The sequence below is a fragment of the Theobroma cacao genome, chromosome 10 (genome assembly GCF_000208745.1).
Source record: "Theobroma cacao cultivar B97-61/B2 chromosome 10, Criollo_cocoa_genome_V2, whole genome shotgun sequence".
Classification (NCBI taxonomy): domain Eukaryota; kingdom Viridiplantae; phylum Streptophyta; class Magnoliopsida; order Malvales; family Malvaceae; genus Theobroma; species Theobroma cacao.
The window spans coordinates 9823258-9848466 of NC_030859.1; the positions used below are offsets into that span (position 1 = coordinate 9823258).

Consider the following 25209-nt stretch of genomic DNA (forward strand, 5'->3'; position numbering starts at 1 on the left):
CTTGTTTCCTTGATTTCTTCACTTTTTCTTTGAATTTCCACCTAGGTTTTCTTGTTTTTCCCTTTGTTCTTCCTTTTTTCTTGTTGCTGGTTGTCTAGGCCGAATATGGTGAGAGAATTGGGGATTTAATGGGCTGATTTCTATAGAAAATAATAAAATAATCAAGCATGCCACGTATCACATGCTTATTGGCCCAATTTTTAACTTTTTGACTTTTTCTTCTTAATTTTCCATCACAATTATTCTGGTATTTATCCAATCCTACCACATTTAAAATCCCTTGGTCTTGACAAGTGCTGGGGTGAAAAATTTACCGATTTACCCCCAGGATGGAAAAATTACGATTTTACCCCTATACTCCGAAATGTACCGGAATCACATTATTTCTACTTTTCAACCTCAAATAACACTAACATTGATCAATATTAACCAAATGGGGCAAAAATCATTTTTTAAACAATTCTCGTTTAGTCCTCCAGTGGCAAAATTACCATTTAGCCTTTCTACTCCAAAAATACCGAGAATCACAATTTTTCACTTCTAAACATCATTTTATAGTCCAATAATCATAATTATATTTCATATAATTATTCTTGGTCAAATGTGATCAAATCTTGGCTAGAAATCTCCATTTAATCATCAAATGGTAAAATGACCGTTTTGTCCTTAATCGGTCAATTTTCCTGATGGACTTCAAACTGGACCTTGAACTCCGAATCACTATTCTAAGCCATTCTGTGGGTTTCAAAATTTTCAATTTCCTCTTAGAATTTCTATTTGAACTAGTTCAAGGCTCGATTTAACTTAGTTGTACCACTCGGTACAATATCGTCTTTTAATCGAGCTTGACAGGGTCTCACAGAAAGGTTTATAAAAGTCATGTTTTCAAGTTTCAAAATAACAAAGATTCAATGTAGAAAATTTTGGGCTGCTATGATCGATTTTGGTGGCGTAAGTTTTCATGAATTTTGTGTTTAATTGCAAAACACACTTGGTAGAAATTTCTAGCAACTTTTTCATGAGTTTGACACATAATTTATGGAGTTGTAAAAGTACTTAAATGCCATCTATTTTAATTTTGGGTGATTCATAAAGAATAGGAAATTGTTTCCTGCTTTAAAAGCAATTCCTAAATTAATGATAGAATTTTTAATTTTGGGTGATTCATAAAGAATAGGAAATTGTTTCCTACTTTAAAAGAAATTTCTAAAATTAAGGATAGCATACTAATTCGGGAAATTCATAGAAAATAGTTTCCTACTTTAAAAGAAATTCCTAGAGTTATGTGATAACATTGAACTTTCCTTAAAAGTTTGGTTTGACTAAAAGTTTCCAAAATTTGTTATGTCACCATTTGGGTAACTTGAACAAGATACAATTTAGGAAACTAATCCATGTTCTAAATGTCAAAAAATTAAAATGTTGTCTTAGATATATTTTAGAAAATTTATCTAAAATAAAGAGGTTTCCAAAATTAAAAAGAGTATTAATTATGGAAAGAATTAAAATGGAAAGTTTTATTTCAATGAATTTTCTATTTAAGCAAAAGGAGTACAATGTTTGCTTTAAGTGTTGTGAGAATGGGAATTTCTTAAGCACTAAATTGAAATAAAACAAAACCAAATAATTTGTGTATAGGACTTTAAGTGAGATAATAGATGCTTTTCTCAAATAACACACATGATCACCAAGTGATATTGAGCTTGCACTTATTTCTATGCTTTTGATTGTGATTATAAAGCATGAGGATGATTATGGACTTAGACCTTAGAAGATTAGGTCATGGATGGATAAATTTGTTTCTCATGGTATTTATTTTAAAATCGGGTTTGCGCTCCTTACCTTATCTCTATTTTCTCTAGGTTGTAAAATTTTTTTCTCACCTAACTCCCTTTAAATGTAACTCAAGGTTTCTTGATTACAGAATGTAGTTAGTTACATCAAAGTGTAAAACTAGGGTTAGATAAGAAAGTTTTTGTGAATTGAAGAAGGAGATTCAAAGGCGCCATGGAGATTTAAGGAAATTACAAGCAAATTACAAGCAAAGCTTGAAGATGATATTTGTAAAATCCCCTAGGATTTTGACCAACTAATTTCCATAATAGCTCAAGGAAATTAGAATTAGTAAAGTCCATAATCACCCTAGTAGTTGGCATGTGATAGATTTATTTTTCAATAAATATATGTATATGATATATATGAAATGCAATAAATGCTATGCATATCAACAACGTCAAATCAATGACATTAATTAATGAATTAATAAATAAAATCTCTCATTAAAATATTGAGTCAACAACTTGCATTCCACCACATAACAAGATAACCAGGCTGCTCTTTTAATTGGAGGCTTGTTGAGTCACTCAAGGCCAAACTTTTACACGAATACATTTGAGTTATTAGTAGGTCTTACTCAACTAGTACCATGTTGTTCAGATGTGTCACACATGACTGCATAGTATTAGAGGCATATTTAGGGAAAATGTATATGATACATTTAAACAAGTAGTTGTCACCTAACTGATCTAGGAGTTGTATAAAAAGCAATTGGTCAGTGAAGTTACTTACCTAATTATTTTCATTATGGCTTGTTGAGTCACTTAAGGATATGCTGGGATGAAATGGGTCCTAACTCAATAAGAAGTTTAATGGTAAAATTTCTCAAAATATTAGAAGAGGGTATTTATTTTGATAAAATATAGAGAATAATCATATAAGATTCTAAAACCTTGTCTTCATGATTACATAATTTGTGTTAATGACTAAGCTTTATATATGTTGATTTAAATAGGATATAAATTGATGATGGCGAATAGTTTGTCACTTAAAAGCATACTTGATGCGAACAAGTTGATAGTCCCAAATTTTATTGATTGGTTTTGTAATATCAAGATTATCTTGAAACAAGAGAAAAACGCTTATGTCCTCGATGGTCTTATTCTCGAAGAACCTAGCAATAATGCTACAAATAACAAAAAAGAGGCCTATTGTAACACCTCGTACCCTCGTGTAGAAGTCAATAAGACCTTATCGATAAGACGAAGGGTCAATTGATGTAAATTTAAGTGCCAAAAAGCGGTAATGGGTGAAAAAAATATTTTAGAATAAAATAATTTTTTATTAATAAAATAATATAAAAATATTAATATTTTTATCTATTGTTGCAATTAGTCATGAAGGAGGACTATATGACTAGTCTAAGTGGGGGAGAAGAAGTAAGGAAGAATTTTGAAAAAAAATGGAGTGAGTGGGGCCCTCGTATTAAATAAAGGAAAAACGAGTAAGTATATAGTTAAATATTATGGAGACACCTTGGTGATGTGCAAATTTTATATCTTATTTGCACAAGTGTAAAAAAAGGAAAATAGAAGAAAATTGGAATTAAATAAATGTTGGAAGGACCAAATTATAAATGATGAAAAGTTTGGAGGGGCACATGGGAAATAAGGAAAAGTTTAAGGACTTATGCACAATTTCAATATTTGGAGTTAAATGAAAATTAACTAACCAAAGAAAGTTAGATTATGTGGCATAATGAGATGTGCATGTGAATTTACTATTACATGCAAATTATAGCATGCAAAAAGGAGAAGTTAGTGGGAAACATGTGGGACCCCCACCATGTGAAGTAAAAAGAAGAATTAGACTAAGTTTATGTGCATGTAATGAGATTGGCGCATTAGGTGGCCAAATGAGGAAAGAAAGATGTGAGATGCATGTGACTTGAATGGTTTAATAAGTGACCAAATAAAATATAAAGTGAAGCTTGTGCATGAACTGTGATTAGAGGAATAAGGTGGTACATAAAAGGAAATGCATGTGAAATGAAATGCAAATGAAATAAACCAAAAAGAATACCATGTGAATTAATGCATGGGCAAGGTAATTTAACCAAAGGATAAAGGAGTGGACAAGGAAACTTTGCATGCACAAGCCACCAATGGAAAGTGGCATTAATAACAAAGTGAGGAATTGAATGGCATGACATGTAAAGAAAAATGCCAAAAGTTGCCAAGCCTTGGTCAATCCGCCCATGAAAGAAAAGGAAAGGAAAAGAAGGCTTTCATAAGACCATTTCAAACTCATTTCTTGTGATATCCGCCCATACCAAAGAAAGAGCAAACAAGTGAGTTTGCCTTGAGAGGTCCACCCATTTGGAAGGGAAATGCAGAGGAAATGGCTTTGTGAAGTGTCCACCCTAGAGGAGATGAGAAGTTGAGAGGAAAGAAAGAAAGAGAATCGGCTTGAAAGAAAGATGACAAGAGAAAGAAAGGAAAGAGAAGGAAGAAGGGAGAAAAAAGGAAAGCTAAAATGGAGGCTCGGCTTTGGAGGAGTTAAAGAAAAGTCGAGAGGTTTTCCTCCCCACACACGCCATTGTTAGAGTTTACAGGGACCTTGGTGGTTCGGCTTAGAGATCCCAAGGTGAGGAAGGTAAAAATTATCATTTTGTTTGAATGCATGCTTCTTGAACTGATTATAATGTGAAATTTTGCTTGTGGTAGCAAGAATCTTCGAGGATTCAAGAACCGGCTGCATGCATATAGGTGGATCTTGGAATGCATGGTGATTTTGAGCTAGATAAACAATGGGTAAGTGTTTGTCTTGAAATCACAAGTAGACAAAGGAAATGAGATGTGTATTAATTGTCTATGCTTATGACAGCAATGGTGACCGAGGATGTGAGGAAGTGGTGAACTATATGTGGAATTCAAGCTAAAATCGAGAGGCAAGCATGCAATGTGACTACATTGTGTTGTGTTGGCTTTTGTTGGTTGAAAGTATGTGGATTGTATGTTAAATGATTGTGAATAATGTTGATGAAAAGTATGAAATTAAGGATTTAATGTTGATGTGCTGCCCGTATTCAAGTATAATTAAGTGTATTGGGTTTGAATGGTTTCTAGGAAGTGTATAAATAAGGAAAGTGTGCTGTGGTGGTGTGCTGGAGGAGGTAACGGGTGACTGACAAGTAGAATTAGCTAGATACGAGCCTGAATCGATTGCGACGTAGTGTCCCGCTATTGTAAGGTGAATAGGGGGAGTCTATTTTAAAATTTCCATAAATATATATATATCGATATACAATTAATAGACGTGCTAGTTTATTTTAAATACAATTGTGGACAGCAAGAGTTGGTAGAATGTTAGGCTTGTGAATATCATGCTTTTAACAAGGTTTTGCGTATATGTATATATAACCATATATGTCAAGGGTTTTAGAAATCGGGAAACAAGCTCTTTAACACAATTTACATCAAAATGTGCCTTATTGGTTGTGTGATGTACATTCATGAATAAATTACATATTCACCATGCTGATTTGATATTTAAACCTCATGCAAAAGTTTCACATTGCAAAGTCTTACAAAAAGAGGTTTTATCATGTTACCATAATTGGTACTTTTGAAATGGATTTGAAATGAGCTTTTGGGAACCCAACTTGATTTTTAAATGGTTTTACCAAACCGGAAGATTCAAGAGTAGGTCGAATGTCACATCGGGATAGTGTGACCCTTGGGCACAAATGAGCTCTAGCTAGAGAACCTTTGGGTTGCCGATGGGCTATTAGATGTGGTTGCGACCACTTGATTGCTCTGATGTCGACCAACATCGTCGAGATTGCCATGGCTATGGGAATCCGGTGGAGGAAGACCTCCTAGATTGTTATTACGTGGAAGCGGATCCATGAGTGATTTACTATGATTACCTACTCGAGAGCGATATCTCTTTGGGTTTTTAAACCCAAATTCTTTCGCATGGTGAGAATGACAGTTGTTCCGCAACTCCGTGGTTTATATAGTGATTTTGTTTTTAAACTCCTTGAGGACGAGATGATTTATGAACTTGTGTATAAGTTTTAGTAATGTTTGATTATATAGGAGCATGCGTGATTATACTGATTCACTTTAAGTAAAGTTGTTAAATGATTTCAAAGGTAGAAATCTTTACATGTATTGGTTTCAATACTTGATTTAAACGAATTTTCTTGCATTAAAATTCTTGGTTTTTACATGGAAGGCACAAATCTCCCTTTTGAGCTAAATTGTTTACATATACTCTTATATTTTTTATGTTCAAATCTTCTGTCCTTAGCTTGTTTCCCATCTATGCCCTACTTATTGAGCCGATGATCACTGAGTCTGTGAGACTCACCCCTTTTATCTTCCTTTTGCAGATAAGTGATCAACTCAAGTGTATTACCCCGGCTTTATTTTGATTTGTTGCAACATAGGTAATGGCATCTTTTAGACTTCCACTCCGAGTCGCTCCGCTGCATAAAGGTCGTGTTGTGTAAAACAGTTAAACTTGTAAAAATTATTAGTTTATCTGTGATGTATTACTAAAACCTTAAGTTTGTGCAAAGAATATTAAGTGTGTTTGAATTTGTCTTAAAATTTACTAGAATTGGACAATGGTTATTTAGTTGCTATGTCTTAATGGCAACCTTTTATTCGATTTAAGTAATCAACAGTATTATTACAAGTCGACTTGTATACGCATTAAAATATTCGAACTAAGTAACAGGAATCTCAACTAAGGCTTGTTCAGGATTTGGCTGATTTACTCGCAAGTCTCGAACACAGGTAACGATTGGGGAGAAAGTCATTACACCTATGAAGTTTATATTGATGATCTCGATCAAGCCACATGTGTGATGTTGGCTAGTATGGCTCCAGATCTTCAAAAGCATTATGAAGCTATGAATGCCTTGGATATTATCCTAAACCTTAGAGAAAACTTCGATAGGGAAAGTCGCACAAAGAGATTCAACATTTCAAGGGAATTATTCCAATGTAAGATGTTTGAGGGAAGCCCAATAAGGCCTCATGTGCTTAAGATTATAGGATATATCACTCGACTTTAGTAGTTGGGTTGGGTTATGAATCATGATTTGAGCATAGACCTTGTCCTCTCTTCGCTACTAGAGAGCTATTCACATTTTGTGTTGAATTTCAACATGAGCAAGATTGAGGTAACCTTATCAGGCTTATTGAATATGCTCACACAAGCAAAGAACAGCATTGCAAAGGAAAAGCCTTCACGTCATCTTGTTTACTCTAAAAAAAGTAAAAATAATAAAAATAATTCCTTAAAAAGACAAAGGTGAAAAGGCATCAACTTCAAAAGGTATGAAGCCTACTGTAGGATTAAAAAAGGATAAGGACAATGACAAATGCTATTTTTGCAGCAAATTAGGGCATTGGAAGTGCAATTGCAAGGATTATCTTGAATCCATCAAAAGGAATAACAAAAGGAAGCTTCCATATCAAGTATGAATCATATGATGATTTATTTTTCACTACTTGGTATATGATACCTTACTCTTTATTAATGATTTTAACCTAAAGATAAGGAGCAGTGAAGAATAAGACAATGAAGGTGGCAACCTCAGTTGCTGGTGATCAAGCTTGTTGGCCTAGAATAGATTGCGAAACAGTAAATAATTTTAGAACATTGAATGTTTTCATGGCATGATCGCTCAGATGAGATGTTTTGGTTTTGGGCCAATTACTGAATATTTTATTTAATGTTTAGGAAACATAGATTTATATTTCACTAGCATGAGATGCTTAGCTTATATATATTTATATATTTGCATTACATCTCATTTTATTTTGGGATTGTTCTAAATTATTTATCCTTAAGTATAACCTTATATACATTATAATCAATACTAAGTCATAAGATCATTGTGAGATTATTTTTCTTTTGATTATTAATCAAAGATGAGAGCTTTCAATTTCAGTGATAGGAAGTTCAAGCTCAAAGAATATTAACTGAATGATAAAAATATGACTTTTAGGTTCTACTCTACTTAAAGTTAAGATTTTTTTCTACCCTTTACTCTCTTGCTTGTTTTCCCTCTATTTGGCACTTTAAAACCTTTAAAAACGTTTCTTTTAGAGGATTTTAGCAAGTCTTTGTAGGCATTGAAGAATATAAATGTTTGAGCAAATTTGAAATGAATTCTCATACGTTCTAGCCAGCTTGATTCATTCATGTCGTATGTGATCAATTCTTTGTTCTTGAGATGTCGGTTCTTTATAAAGTTTGGAACTTTCTATTTTTGGAGAGAATTGAATCTTCTTTCATGAGATGTCAGTTCTTCCTCAACTTGGTTCAAAGGTGACACCTTTGCATTCTTGGAGAACCAATTCTTCTGCCTTAAGGTGTCAATTATTCAATGTTGACTAGCACCGAAATTTGAATTTCAACTTGACTTTTGATGCTCCAATCTTATCCATTCACCCCATCTCTTTCTTGTTCACCCAGTTTCTAATTCTTGCTTTTCATGCTTTAAGAATCAATTCTTTTTCTCCAGACTTGTGCTCTTTGGTTCATTCTTCGCTCAGAACCGACTTCTACTATATAGAGAATCAATTCTTTCTTCTTGCATTTCTTTCTTTTGCATTTTGTTCTCTTGGAATCAATTCTTACTCTTTGAGCTGTCGGTTCTTCTCAATTCTAACAGCTTCTGTTTTCCAAGAACTGACTTTTCTTTTTTCAAAATAAATTTTTCACTGTTTCTATTTGCTAAGAACCAACTTTTCCCATTTTTAGAATTGATTCTTCCTATGATAAAGAAATAAATTTTGCTTTCTTCTCATTGAGGAATCAAATCTTTACATTTGAGAATTTGATTGTTAGGTTGGCACTTTGAGTTTGAAAACAAAAACTCTTTGAGAAAACTTAGAAGCATATCTTTAATTTCAAGAGTATTATCATTCACTTTCAAAGCATATTCAATCAATCTCAACATTTCAAGATATCTTTCTTTGTAAGACTAGCTTCAAAACATCCTTGAGGATTTTCTTCAAATTCAAAAACATTTTTCATTCATTTTCAAAGCATATTTAGCTCAAAGCTAACACCATGTGCTAGTTTCTTGGGTTTATCAATGTCCAATTCTTGTTAAAGCAATGACTAGGAACTATTTAGGAATAATGCTTTGATGCAATAAGGATCTCATAATTATAACACTTTATAATTCCTTTTGCCAAGCATGTCTAATTCCCATGGATTTTATCTCATTAGTTAATAATAACAATTATAAGCATAAAGATAAAGAAAGCATTTTCTTAAAATCACATACTTAGAATAACATAATGTATCTCCATATCCAACTTATTGGCTTATAAGACATACATTAATTCTATAACTAGTCTCTCAGCTTCTATCAATGTCTTGTTTTGATAAAGCATTGACTAGAAATTGCATAAGAATGATGCTTTGATGTAATAAGGATTTCATATTTATAACTCTTTATAATTTATTTTACAAAGCATATCCATTTTAAAGACTTGACCATTATATATAATTACATAAACTTAATAGATAAAATAGGCTAAATGCATAAATTGACATTAATATACGATTGAACCAAGTCGATTATCATGTGGGGCAAGCATATTGAAGTTTAATTGGAACTTTTTTTTTAATCTCACAAACAACAAACCTGATATTTGCTTATTTGTTATTTACAATTGGTTAATTGAGTAGATTTATTTTAGCAAACTTATTTTAGGTATATGTTATTTGTTATTTATGCTTGGTTAATGGAGTTGTGAGTCATTTATTTTAGCAAAAAAGTTATACAAATTGGCATACAAATAGCTTTGCTCAAATGAATAAAAATCGTATCAGTTCAGCTCATTTTCTCTGCTCTGTTCTAGTGCTCTTGATGTTTATAAGATTTTGTCGAGTTGACAAAACCGACTGAGTGGGAAAATTCCTTGTCCAAGACGTTATTTCAGTCCTATTTTTGTCACATTAGAAAAGTGACACACCTATTACAAATAGGAAGAATGTTAATTGATCATGAATTTAATAACCGTTAACATGTGTATCATAAAACATCTTTTTATCAATATAAGAGTTCATTGGATTAAAAAAAGATGTCTAATTTGAGTACACTCAATAAATAAAAACCGTTCTTGAAAAATTTAAAACAGTTCTAAGAGTTATTAATACTTTATTCTACAATATAGAGTGTAGATTATGTCCTGTGACCAAATGTTAGCACTCATGTTTGACTAGGGAACTTTTAATGAAAAAATGATATAAAAAAAAATAGATGGGGGCTAAAACTTTTATCTAGATGAGTGGCAGCTGGTTTTCAATTAGTGGATGAAATTGACCCTTGCATATAAAATAAGAATAATCTGGATTTTGATCAAGGGTAATCATGCAACAGGAAGAGTAAGGAAACACCTAGAGTTCAAGTTAGAACTTTTGCAATATACTATAATCTTGGACATTTTTGGACTGAAATCTTGAAATGGACCTGCATAAATAGATCACCTAAGACTGGAATCAAGTGCACTTCAAAGCTGTCTCCATCACATACACAGAAACAATGTTGGAAGAGTTCAAGCACTTAGCCAGCCTTACAGTGACAATTAGCAGATCACATGCATAATTTCTTTTTCTTTCTGTTTTTCCCCCCAAAGCTTCGAACAACAGGATTTAGCTCCACTAAAAGTATATAATGAACCTTAAAACAAGCAGTTTCAAGGATGTACTAATGAAGACACTGTTCTATCACTCAAATCAGTATATTCCTCTCTTCAACATGGTTGCATGTGACCTACTCCAACTCTGCAACAACACTGATCATATAATCCAAATTCAATAAAGCAATTGAGTTAAAAGATAAGCCTCGTACCTTGACTCTCACATAAGAAATTGTTCGAAGAGAACAATACTGCTCAATATGTAGAGATGTGCTTTATTTACAGCAGTATTCACAAAATTTCCCCTATATTAACAGTTTATCCAATGTAGATAATATTTTGTAATATGATGAAGGCGTGAAAGACTACAAAGGTTATCATCCCAGATCGAGATGGAGATTGTTTAACTTTCCTCAACTGGCAAATGAAAAATAATGTACAGCCAAGATCCTGCCACCAATATAAGAAGCACAAAAGTCAGGATTTATTATTGACATTAAGGTTTGTAATTCAAACTGAAATATGACAGGAACCAGCACTTTAACTGTCATGATATAAAATTCCACGACATAGTTGAATGCATGGTTCTTGGCATAATGATCGGCCACTGTGCAGAATCAGTTTGCCATGAGAGGTAAAACCAAGGACTTATAGTTTGGATCTGCTTCATATTTTTCATAAATCTATAAGAGACAATTAAGAGGACTAGAGGTGACAATTGTGCCGAGTTAGATTTTGTCAACTTTAATTTACACAAGGTCACATTTTGCCAACTTGTAACTCTGACACAACTCCAATTTTAATTTTTTAAATTAAAAAGACATTAAAAAAATAATAGATCATAAAAAAGGACACTCCAAAAAAAGTAAATTAAAAATCATTTACTAATTTAGAATTATTTTATATCAAATACTATTAACAACTTTTCCCACAAAAAAGTCAAAAAAGATTTTTGAACGATCGGTATTAAATATTCATCTTTGTTATGTTGATTATAACCACTAGTTTACCATTAACTAACTAGATGTACCACCAATCACGATTACAGCTTACAAGATTAATCATGACTCTAAAAGTTAAAAGTGGTTTTAATTATTTTTATGAATGTTGGAATTTTACTGAAAGATAAAAACTAAAAAGAAAATATTTGCATATAAATATAAAAAAGATGTTTGGTTCAAATAAAGTTTAAAATTAGATGTATTGCTGATTATTTTTCTAATTTATGGCCTACTTTTTGTTTTGTAAGTTATTATTTATCTATTCTAATTATTTACTTTATCATTTGGTAAGAATGAAATATTTTTTGTGATGGATAATCCTAGAAATTGAATTTAAATATAACTACAGAATAAAAAAAGATTTTAAATTTTTTTAATCACAACAAGAATCTTATAATAAACCAACGTTACATATGTTAGAAATAAATGAGAATAAAAATAGATTTTTTATTTTTATTATCTTTTTAAAGTTATAAATAGATTAATAATTTGTGTTATATTCATTAACTTTTTTTTTTAATTGAGAAAAAAGAGATTCGAACTCTGTTATTTAGACAAGGGGACCATACACCAACCAATGAGTCAAATATTCAAGTGCGTTATATTAATTACTCTAATCAAATTAGACTTTATAAGAACAAAAATAAAATTATACTCGATTTAAGTTCAGATTGTTCTGGTTCGGCTTGATTTGGTTTTGGGTCAAATTAGGTTTGGGTTGGGCAGGTCTAGTTTGTTGATATTTTGTGATCAAATCAGATAGATTGGTTAATGTTTGGGTAGATTGGGGAGGTCTTGTAGGTCCCTTTACCCATTTATCTCCTATATTAGAAAAGGAAAAGAAGAAAGAAAAGGCTTATCATCCTTTTTTTGTCCTTCTTTGAATATTTCTTTAGCAATGATTACATACAAAGTCACTAATTGAAAGTCTCAGCTTGGCCAGTGTAAGAGTGCAAGTTTGAGTTTTGAAAGTGGCCTCTTTAGCAAATGCTCAAAAAATAGCACATCTGCTAGTCAACCTCCCAAGACTCAATGCGCAGACCATATTTAATGAACTAAACTTTTTAGAGATAATATACAGTACTTTATGCATCTAAGGAGACATCTGTCAATAAGATATTTGATATTTGGAATACAGATGACTACTAAGGGAACCCTAAGGGATGGGTGTAGCTGAGTAAATACTGGTAGATTCATGGTTCAGGCACTTACTCATGCTTGTAACAGTAGGAAAATTTAAAATCTCCAGAGTACAATGGATTTTCAAAATTCAGGATATATCTTAGTTAATGTAAAAGACAGCACACGACACCCGAACAATAAGTAGATGGATGGCGTATGCTTACATGTACATATGTTGTAACCAGGTTTCTGCACCCTTAAGCCGATCATGAAATTTGTCGATGAAATTTTTGAGATGCAGTATTTATGATCACTTGGTACAAACATTCCATGACATAGGAGAATGAAGGGCGTTTGGAAGTATCGCTGCAGGTTAATGAAAGACCAATTATTACAATGAGATCAAGAGGAAGAAAAGAGAGGTGTGTTCCCAAGTTCAGAGGTGGCAAAAGACCGAACCAGAACATTGCACCCTATCCTGCCTGACACCCTGACTCAACCTAGAGAGAGATTTTCTGCATAAAAAAGTGGAAAAACCTTTTCCTTCTCTATATGGTTGTCCAAATAACAAAATTTTAATTCATATCTAATTTCCTTATTTTTCTGCATACTATGTAAATAATGTGCGTCAAGTTTGTGTCCTAAAAGACTAAGGTTCAGGGCTAGTTTTGCAATTACCATTCAACCCTACAAAGCAAATAGAAATTGCATTTAATGTTTAATCTCAATGGTCTCAGGTTGGTTAAAATAATCACTAGAAGGCAAAACCATGCCCAAATTGCAATTGAAAACCTTTTGTTCAAATTTCAACTAAGGATTAAAACCCAAGTGGCCAAGTGTTAAAATTGCTAATTGAGCTCCTTGAATTATCTTTTTACATATCATAATTCCTTGTATGGGCCAATCTACTTATTAGATTATCTTTTTTCCATTTTTCTTTTGTTGGATCAGGAGAAGGGAGATTAAAGCCCTACTCATTGAGCAGAGAATAAAAGCAATTCCCATTGAGCCAAATGCTTACATGCTTATTATTAGATTATTAAATTAACTTACATCGATAGAGTTCCTGTAAACATGTAGCAGTATGGTTTCAACTGTATTTATTTTACTTTCTTTCTTCCCTTTTTCTCTTTCAATTGTTAGCTTAATGACCCAAGCTCAAATGTTACAATTGTGCCAAAATATTAATAATGTTCTTTTCTTAAATTTTTTTTCTGGCTAACTTTTTGTTCTAGGGTACCTTATTCCAAGGGGAATTTTCTTTTATTTGATATGAAAATACTAAGCAATTCCAAGTGTTAGAATTAAGTTCATCTTGCTTATTATTTTTTTCTATTTACAAAGCTTTTTTATGACCTGATTGCTGTAAAAGTTAAAGAGGTTTATTAGGTTGGTTTTTATAAAAGGTGTACTCTTATATGGACTAATGATTTCTCTCTCTCTCTCTCCCCCTGGAATTTCATCCCCATAGTTAAATGATGATGCCACATGGTAAATTTGCATATGTTAAATAAACAGTTAATAAGCTGTTCCATCTATGCCAAGATGACTAGAACCCCAGTGAGTTGAAAACCAAAATGGCCGTTAACCCATACGAGTTGAAACCATCACTTGAACCCAAGCAACTCACAACCCCATATGACAAGAGCCCAGATGTTATAAGCTTTAATGACCTAAAACCTAAAGAGGCCTGAACATGAAACAATCTGATACTTTAAATAACTTGACCCCAACCCACCTAATTTCCTCCTTTATACTAGAGAATGAGTGTTTTGTCCTGTCACTTGTTTCAAATTTTCAGAATTGTGCAGTGGTTTTCGCAAATTTGAGATTATTCAGATGTAAAATTAATGCAACTTTGGCAGTTGGTAAAAGTGTGATAGTCCACTTACTTAGCCCAACAAAGTTCAATCAAGGAAGCCACAACTGGGTTTACATTGCTTGGGATCTCCAGCCTTTTACCTTTAAAACCTACAGCTGCTACAACCTACAGAGAAAACCAAGCAAGATTTTTAAGCCATGAATCAACAATAAATTTAAAACACATAGAAAGAGATGTATCTACTCTCTCTATTATATATATGGTTCTTCATCTACGAAGCATTTAAAATCAACCAATCATCTATCTTACTATGATTGATTGACTACAACAGAGAATTACTGAAAACAAGTATCTAATGTATTCAACATACAAGACATAATCCCAAAAAAAAAAAACCCTAAAAACTTGACATGGGTTGCTCTTTAGTCAACTCATGACACTTAGTTGTTGGACTTGATTAATCACTCTTTCCTGTTCCTTAACTATTTGTAAAAAGCATCTGCAGCACTCTCCATTAAATGGGTTGCTCCGACTTGGCAAGCACCTGGATCAGAATACGCAGCAGCATAACCAGATTGCTGCCCTTTTTCCTTTTATTCTTCTTTTGTCAGCGAAGTAAATTTAGCATGTCGTTCCAAATTGAATTACTATAGTTCCAATGACAAGACTCTGCTGGTAAGTAATTTGTAGTGAAAATGGTTATGACTAAGAAAAAGGGGAATGAGAGAGAAAAAGAAAAGGAAAAACAATGGAAAGCTTTTTTGCATCAAAGAGTGCATTGGAAATTACTGTGCACTAGACAAAACATACAGGAAGGGAACCAAATCAAAGGTTCTGATCTTCTCCACCCTGGACTTCTCCATTTAAGTTTCTGGCCAAAATTTTGCAATACGTCAAATCCCAGATAAATTTGTAGCCAACTGCTTGTTTTAGTTATACTGTCTAACTCTGTCTGTCACCTTTTAATAGTAAAGAAGAGCCAAAACTCTTCTTATAAACACAGTTTCTTCAAATAGATTTTATTCACCTTCAAAATTTCTGTCCCTAACCTTTCAAAAAATAAAATTGCAACAGAAGCAACTTTCTTTCTTTTTCGCATTTATGCAAGCATTGGTCTATAGATTTGTGGATAAATTATGCCTACTAACAAAATAGAAGATAAATGACCTGTGGTGGATTTAAATTCTTCCATGGTTGTTGCAAGGTCACAAGTTCCCATAGAACTACTCCAAAGCTGTAAACATCAGATTTCTCATTCGATGGCTCATCGCAGAGAACTTCGGGTGCCATCCATTCCGGCTAGAACAAAGTATAAGGTTACAAAACTTTAGTATGGGAATCATCCAAGAACACCATAACATAATAAACTAGCAAGTAACTGTCACAAAACTAAAAGTTTAAAAAAAAAAGATCCAAACTGAACTTACAGTTCCAGCAGCTGTTTTTGACGAAAGAAATGTGTTTGCCTTTGAACGTGAAAGACCAAAATCGCAGACCTGGATGATCATGCACAAAAATTCCAGAAGATAATTTGGGTCAGTCTTATCCAATGCTGCCCCCATGTGAAGCATATATGAGAAAGAAGTTTATCTCAGTACATATTTGTTTTTACAGAATAATCACATACCGCTGCAAACTAGTGACAAGGAACAAATTGTATCTATTCTAAAACTATATAAAAAAAGAAATTACATGTGGCCTCCTTAGGGGTGAGTTTGGATGAATATTTCAGTAAAGGATATCATTTTTGGAGAGAATTTCAAAATTCTACGATAAAATTACCTTGTGTGTGGGGTTCAGTTTGCAAGGGTATGTGAAGAGCATTGCACTGTAGCAATGGGATGAGTAAGAGAGGAAAGGCAGAGAGAAAAACTGGGAATCGTAAAGATCCTTGTAGCACATGGCAAGTGATGGAAAGACAGTAAGGGAGGATGCCCCTAGAAGGTAGTGACAAGAGGTGATCCTTGATAAGAGCTAAATGTAAATGTAACAGATGTGAGAAAAATAAGACTATAGAGAGATGCTTAGAATAGAGTGAATGCTAACTTCTTCAAAACTCAGCTAGCAAATTACTTGAAATTGTTATTTATAATGGTAGAAAACGTTTTTTGGTTTAATTAGAAGGTGACAGTTGGCAATAAAATATGGGAGCAAATCCAAGAGTTCAAGACACCATGGGTTAACAATGTCACATTGAAGGGACCTGGGCACTCAAAGAAAGGCTAAGAAATAAGTGAATTCTTAATGAGCTCCACAGCAAGCCCAAGCCAAAAAAAATCTTTAACATCCCATGTTGCTGGGTATAACTTTAGAATCCTATCAAATATCCTAGAGCCCATGCTGATTATGTAAACATTCATGTGAATAAACATAAGACCAAAGAAAAAAGAATTATCTTGTAAATGATGCAAAGTAATAATAAAATACTATAATGACAAAATCATGCATCTATATTTTGCTGCCTGCACAGGACTCTCTTGCAAAAAGGTTCTCAAGCAGCGAAGAGCATTATAGTGGGACAAACTAAAAATTTTATACCACAAGGCATATGAACAATCTCAGTATAAGTACATGTATCTATAGGTTTGCAAATAAATAAGTACGTATCATCGCAGAAAGTATGCAGATAAATAATTGGATGACATCATGATAAGTTATCCTCTTTCAAGTTTATACGTGTTTTTGTATAATGCAATTTTGCCCCTTGGATTTCTGTTTGTGAAGTCAAGAATGACAGCTCCATGCATTTTATTTGGAAAGAAAAGTAATATTAAGGATTGTGAATATCAGCGTGCAAATTGTTAGGTAGGTATTATTTAAGAAAACAAAATGTGATGCAAAGTAAGATTTAAAGAATGAAAACGTATACAGATTACTTTTGGAAATCATTTGGAAATTTTTTTTTTAATTTTTATAATTTTTATAATTTTGAAACAAAATTACACCACCTCAAAAAGGAGACAAGACGCCACCTTGTAAACATTATTAAGAAAAATAAATGTATATTAAATAAAATCATAAGTTATAGAATGAAAGAAATAAATAAAATAAAATAATTTTATATCAACTAAAAATAATAAATTAAATTAAATCAAGAGAAAAAAAATGAATGTTAAAGCATATAATTTTTCCTAAAATTTTATGAATTATTGAAAGGTAAAGTGAGAATCTAGAGAAGTCCAATCAAATATTTGTTACTACACATTAGCACTGTTTGCAGAAACTTTGGTTTATAGTTTTATCTAAAAGGTCAAACAAGCTTCCTGCATAAGTTATAAATTAAAATTTTTGAGAGCCAAACACTTTGCTTCTGCTTTTGCTGTAGATCAACTCGTCCATAAGTGGGCCAAATACCCACTTAAGATATTAATGATAGGTTTCTCCCTTTCTAGTGCATCTCAAAACTTAAAAAGAATAAATGGTAAAAGATTATTTAACTATCTAGATTTTCATATTGAGTTGAAGAACCACATTGGCCCAATGAAACAAGAGACCCAGGAAACCTATTCACTCTATTGGATTAAATGAATAAGAAAAAAAAAAAAACAGATCTGTAGCATGTAACAGAGAATGAGTTTTCAACACTTACCTTAACTGTATAAGTACTGTCTACCAAAAGATTTGGGGACTTTAAGTCCCGATGAACAATGGGAGGTTTAAGTTGATGAAGATAATTCATTCCCCTTGCCTGTAAACAGTAATACATGTCTCAGCATGCAGTAGAAATTATGAAGTAATTTCAAATATTGCAAGCAAGACTTCCTGTGAGATTCTATTAGCTCAAAATGAACAAAATTAGTTGTCTAAGTCATTACCACATCTAATGCCATATTCAAGCGACACCTCTCATCTAATACCAATGCAGCATCAGGCATCTGCAAAAGTCTAAATAGACTGCCTCTGCAGGCCAAAGCAGCATTTCAGTGTATCAGATGGGCTCACATTTGAGATGGAATGCAAGGAAAGAACATACAAATGATATAAGAGAGGAATCCTGGTACCTTGACAAGTATTCGGTAACAATGGACAACTTTGGCGGTTGAGTAACAGCACCCATAAAAAGAACAATGTTAGGGTGCCGTAAACGTTTCATGATGGCAACCTAGCAATGGAATGAGAAAACAATGATTTGCAAAACTGAAACAGGGAACAACCAATGCACGTTCAGAAAGAAGAGCTAGTCATTATTTTCAATCAGGATGAAACAGGTGTTTTTTGTCTTTTTATTGAAAAAAGCGGGCTAATCATACCTCCCTTAAAAATTCCCTGAAGCGTTCTGCATGGAAACCTTGTTCCAAGAGAATTTTGACAGCAACTTCCTGTTGGCCCATTTAGTATTAAATGAAATTAACAGTTGCAGCACAAGAAACATAAGTGTAGAAATAAAACATAAATTCCAGTGTGGCATTGAAATTAAAATGGAAATAGGATGGTTAAAAGAAAATGAAACAGAAGGTCAGCTCCATGAGAGGGAGAGTAAATAAAACATATATTCCAGTGTAGCATTGCAATTAAAATGGGAATGGGATGGTAAAAAGAAAACGAAACAGATGGTCAGCTCCATGAGAGGGAGAGTAAGGAAAGAACAATGATGGCAAATTAGTGAATACAATATTGACAAACAATGGAAACAGAAGCATGGTATGCATCTAATTTTTCTTTTCCCATCTCCACCCAATTCATACACAATGATTGGGGATTCATAAGTTTACTAAATTAAGAGTAGTGATCTGATACAACCAACAAAATTGGGTGCCTTCATAGTCAATCAAATGTAACACCAAGTTTAAGAAGTGAGACTTAGGACAATCTAATTAATTGCACCTATTCCACATCTCAAAGAAAAATATGAAATAAGAAAAGGCTCAAATTCTATGCTCCCTCCATCATGCCACAATGGAAGTGGGAAAATGTCAAAACAAGGAAATTAAAAAATAGCAATCCATTCAAATAAATATCCAAATCAGATGCTTATTAAATGATAAACAAAGTGAAAATGTGCTTACACAACCACGCAATTCAGCACGATGGACAGTTCCAAAAGAACCTGAAAAGCATTCATGAGCATCCTTGATGTATAATCTTTGAATTATGTTAAATGCCAAAATGCATTGCACTGTGTGAATGAGAACTTGGAAGCAATATCTAATAATACTACATCATGCAGTTGTGATGTCCTTTGGAGTTTAAAATATCATATACCTGCTCCAATTTTTTCTTTTAAAACAAGTTCACTCCAAGGAATATCCAAATCTCCATGGTCAATGCTCATTACTGGCTGATCTGATTGCTTGAACAGCACAGAATTCGCAGTACATTGCCTTGGATCAGAGAATGCTAAAGCTTGACAAGCATCATTCTGCATACCAGATGGGACAGAACTTGGCAGAAGAGGACTTCTGACCAAATGTGATGAGGCAATGGCCTTTGGTATCAAATTTGATGAGTTTTGCATCTGAAGATCTTTATCACAGTAGATATTCCATGCGGTTCTCTGGTGCAGAGGTGACAGAGTAGATCCATTGTTGTTGATTAAGGTGGAAACAAGCTTGTTCTTGTTAAAGTAATTCATATCAAATGCCTTACTAAGCTGTGGACCAGTTTGCTCATCTTGATTGCTAGCGTTATCTGCAGTGATCAAAGACCAATAACTTTATAAACATCATATATAGATCACTTTAGTAGCTATTTCTTCAACCATGCTCATTTTATCATATTCTTTGTCATGTCGGTCATGCCACTTTTATCTAAGATACCATTCTGAGTATGTACAATGACCCTTTTTAGCATTTTAGAAATAAATGATTCCTTTGAGAAGAACATCATAATTGAATAGAATTATAGATAAAATTGAATTTTAATCTTTTGGTTCACCACTATGAGATAAACAAAAAATAGCCTGACTGCTACAACTAGATTTATAAAGATTAGCAACAAAGGAAAGAAGTACTTAAATATAATCATCACATGTGAGGGGGGAAAAAGAAGCTATTGGAATGAAAAAATGAGGTAGAGAATGATATATGTTGATGTTCTATGGTAAAAGCACTTCAGCAATTGAAGTACTTACAGTAAAATATTTAAAAATATGCAATAAAAATGTTACAAGCATGGCCTTTCAGTAAATGCATGAAGAAACAAGAGAATAACCTGAGGAAGCATCATCAAATGTGTGTTTACATGATTGATCATCAACAAAATAGAGCTTGGACAATTTCCTGATGCTTGTAGCAGTTTCAACCTGTTTAAATCTTGGATGACATAGCGGTGAAGAAACCAAAATTGAAGATGTACCATTTAGTGAGGAATCTGGCCGGCTTAAGGCTCCCGGCTCTGCAAACATATCAACCAAATATTCCCTGGAAATTTGTATGTTAATACATGGCATGCAGATGAAAAGGGGCAGGATGATCTGAAGAGTGGCTCCATAGAGTTCAAACTTAATAGCATATGCCCACAAAAAATGCCTAATTACTGTGTAAAGATCAATCTGAAACATTAAAAATCCACCCCTCAAGAAGCTTTCAATTCAAAATTATTAATTTTCAATTGGGATTGCAAAAAGCCACTTATATCCTAGCCAATATTACTAACTCCACTTTACTGCTGCCCATGTCACAAAATTTAGACATCACTGGCCAAATAAGGCCCATGTACAGTCCAAACAAAGCTAGTGGGGAGAAAACAATAAAAAAATAAAGGGAGTCAATTCCAATTACATAGATCAATTTTCTGCTTTGACTTAGGAATCACTGGTCATTACAGATTCATCATGGCTGAAGGACCTTTTGGGCAAGGCTTAGTAATTGTCAAATTTTCATTTCATCAAAGTCCCACCCGCCCCCCCCCCCCCCCCCCCCCCCCCCAAACCNTCCAACACAAAAAAATAAATAAACAGGAAAGGCCAAATCAGAAGTGTTTCTCAGTTTTCTGGAACACATCATTAGATCCTGGCAGCACACACCAAGACATTGAAGGAGGTAGAGAACAGATCTGAAGTTTTCCAGAGACTGGAATTGTTAAGCATCTAACATAAAACCAATTGGTAATAGCTGGAGAGGCTCAACTTGAACGTACAGCCAGAACAAACTGTAAATATAAATATTTAATACTTTCTCCCATGTATAGGCATCATACTAGCAGATGAAACAAACTGTACTAACATGTAGACAACAAATAAGAGGCAAAAAGCAACAAAAACAACCACAATAATGCACAGGGCAGCAAACAACCTGGCTCTGATTCCATGTAAAATCCTGACCTAAAACAAAATTGCAATAGGCGTGGAGGCTCAACCTTGAATGTAAGGTCACAATGAACCGCTAAAAAACTAATGTAGGATAACACCACTTAACTGGAATAACTTTCAATGCAGTTATCATTTTAAAATAAAAAATTTATAGCTATTTCACCTATTGCCAAAACAACCCACACGGTCATCAGTATTCAAGATGGCAATGATGTGTTTTGTATTATCCTCCACCATATGTACTTTCTGGTGACAAATGCCATAACATATGTTTGTAATGTATTTTCTCCAACTGTACTACCTTCAAACTCTATTCCATCAGTCACAAATTTGAGAAATGAGTCACCTGAGTATAAAACTGATCTCTCTCTCTCAAAAATGCACTTTTTTCCTTTGCAAGATACTATCCAAGTTTTCATGAAAAAAGCTTTTAAATTTAACAACTTTCTATTTGCTGTTTCAATGATCAATTCATACTAGCTGGACAAGTACTTAAGTAGTCTTCTTCCATCATTGACAACTTCTTACCCTTCAATACAACAAATTATGCAAGTTGAAATACTATATTGAACAAAAGAACCATCAGATTCTACAACCACTCTCTAAAATCTTTATTCTTTCTAGGGCTTCTTAAACTCCATATTTTTCCTTGAATGACTATAAACTTAATAAACCTTTTATGTCACCCTCGGGCATAATGAATTTTGGATTTAAATATGCATGGTAAAAGCCATTATATCTTTTCCTGAAATTCACCTTTTTATGCAGTCCAAATGATTTTAGATATATACATTTACCTCAGAAAAATACAAATTAATTTGTCACATATTTCACCAATAACAACTGTCAATCACGGTTTCTCTCAAACCAGAAAATGTTCTCAAAAACATTGCCCAGGTTCCCAATTATTTCCAGCTCAATAAGATTAATTACTATAAAAAGCTTTTTTGACAAACACCAACAAGAGTATCAGTTTACCTGTCAACACCCAACTGCACAAGACAGGATGAAGCATCTTCCCTCTGGCAATATTTACAGCCCTTAGTGATTCGGCATGGTAGGTTAACCAAGTCTGCTAATACCTGCAAAAGTTATAATTTGACAGATTTTTTCATCCTATAAGCATTTCTGCCAACAGTCAATCGGAAAAATATACAAAGAGAAAACAGGTTTAGAAGGGGTAAGAGTTAGTTTTTCCATGAAAAAAATGGATTACACCCCAAAAATATAATTTGAAATATCAACAACTTATAATGACAAATGTACATGATATGTAATGAAATTATATGTATATCTATATACATTAAATGACAGCTAACTTGGTGTCAGAGATATACCTTAAACAGTAAGGCACGATGGACACAAAGGCCAAAAGATAGGCTTCCAATTGGAAACACAATAGAGCCTAGGCAGTCCTTCAGAACTTTGGTGCACTCCTTCCATTGTCTATAAACACCTTCTTCAGAAGAGGCTGCATCCCTTGTGGTGACAACAAAATTTTATTCATAAGAGATATGGCATAAAAGATTATATTTGAAAATCAAGACTGATGCAAAGTGGAGAACATACCCCATTTGGTTACAGACAAGACGTGCAAGCTGATCAATTACATCTTTTGTGCTGACCCAGCTACTAGAAATTTTGAGAACACAATTTTGAAGTTCCCTCAATCTAGGATCCCTCAATTTATCAATCAGAACAACTTTAATTGACAAATCATCATGAGGATCAATGGCCTTCAATGAGTCAAACGATGGCATCTGGCCAATCTCTCCTTGGTCAGCACTTATGGTCCATGCATAAGGGTCCATTCCATGGATTAGGTAAAACCCATCTAAAATTCTATCAAAGTAAGACAGACTGCCATTTACCTGAACCCAAAGAAATCATAGCATAGTATAAATTGCTCATATGTAGCATTTAATTATTAAATCACAATGAACTGACCAATTATTATAATATTTATATAGAAGAAGTGAACTACTTTTGTGAACTTTTCCAGGCATGACGATGTAAATTACTTTAACCAGCAAGAAAATATTATCTAGAACGACATTCTCCCAGATGGAAATTCAAAGACAAAGGTTATAGTAACCATATTATATAACAAGCCTACTTGACTATTGACTATTGATGGAACAAACTGCACGTACAATTTACTATCACAGCGTTCCACTTGGTGATTAGTGGCTTGGTGCCACAAACAATGCAAATTCTACAAAACGTTTCTTAGAGAATTGTACAAAATACAAACAATGTTTAACAAACGAGAGATAAGTAGCACAGAAACAATTTACTTGTGCATTTGCATACATAAACAAAAGACAAGCTCTCTTGGTTCTTAAATAAACTTGCAGAAACACTGTAGGAATTTCGACTTACAAGAAAACCCAAAATTCACCACCAACCATAAAGCAATTGACCCTTTATTAACCAAGTATTCAAGGACAAAAGAACCTGCGAAGATACAAGCAAGCTGGCTTTAATAGAAAATAAAAGGGAGGAAAGAAATGCTACCCAGAATCGATGAGACACATCCTGAGAAGTCAGAGGAAAAGAGCCATTTCTATTATTCTTATTAGCATCAGAATTGAAATCCAAGAAGTAAGAATCAGCAGCAGAAGCAGCCTGTGAAGAAACCCGCAAAGCCAGTGTCAACTGCAACTGGTAACTCTCCTCAGTCTGCTGAGCCCAGCTCTTATTAAAGGATGCCATCATCTGCTGCTGCTCCTGCTGCCCAAAACCAGTCGCTATTAAATTCCCATTCACTTGGACCTGTAATCCGTAACAGCTATCAGATTGATTCCCATACATCATTTTCAAACTTTCCTTTGCTTTTTCATTCTCTAATTCCAAGAGAGAATGGAAATTGTTCACCGTGAGACAACGACTGAACGTGTTCGAACAAGAACAAAAGGCGAATCTAAAACAAAAAAAGGTTCCTCTTCTGGCAATGGGAGATGTTCCTACTTTGGATGAATGTAGAAACTGAAGTTGGTCCAAGGCTAAGTTATGTAGGTGTCATGTTTTGATGAACGCTAACACCGATAAAACGAATGTGTTTGTGGGGTCAACGAGTATTTTGGCTTTTGGGTCCACAAATATTAATTGCAAAGGTCGACATTCAGTGAATCTGGGTTGCTATACAGTGTAGTTGTTTGCAGCGAGAGAAGGCTTAAAACCTGTGGAACTTGGATGTCAGTGCATGACGTGTGTCACTGTTGTAAAGGGCAGTCCCTCTTTCACGTCCGACCCTACCATGGTTGCAAAGTAATATTTAAAAACAATAGTCTCTAGAAGAGTCTAAATAACAAAATTAAGGTGTAATACCAAAAAAAAACTTTAAAATTATTTTAAAAAATTTAAATAAATTTTTAAACATTTATTTTGAATTAAATAAATTTTTATATTTTTATTTTAAATTAAATAAGTCTTATAACTAATAATTTAACTTAATTAAAATATCATTTGTTATTTTATACTGTTTAACACTAATGTCGCTTATTAATATATCATAATTGATAACAATGAGACACGTTAATATATCATAATTGATGACAA

General features: G+C 33.4%; 1 protein-coding gene across 5 annotated transcripts; it reads right to left on the reverse strand.

Annotated features, from left to right (window-relative positions):
• On the reverse strand, positions 9562–24676 carry LOC18586721 (serine/threonine-protein kinase CTR1). Of its 5 annotated transcripts, none has more exons than XM_018128945.1 (16): positions 24166–24675; positions 23218–23519; positions 22986–23127; positions 22627–22730; positions 20550–20758; positions 19602–20027; positions 19406–19446; positions 18650–18718; positions 18401–18501; positions 18215–18299; positions 17989–18087; positions 15827–15895; positions 15567–15698; positions 14470–14564; positions 12802–12943; positions 9562–9788 (listed from the first exon to the last, which is right to left on the reverse strand). In XM_018128945.1, exons 1-15 carry the CDS (start codon positions 24463–24465, stop codon positions 12844–12846), a joined length of 2274 nt encoding a protein of 757 aa, XP_017984434.1. In that variant the 5' UTR covers positions 24466–24675; the 3' UTR covers positions 9562–9788; positions 12802–12843. The 5 variants fall into 5 exon arrangements, with proteins under 5 accessions (XP_017984434.1, XP_017984433.1, XP_017984432.1 ...); XM_018128944.1 differs by lacking the exon at positions 9562–9788 and adding an exon at positions 10219–10610; XM_018128943.1 differs by lacking the exon at positions 9562–9788 and adding an exon at positions 10268–10904.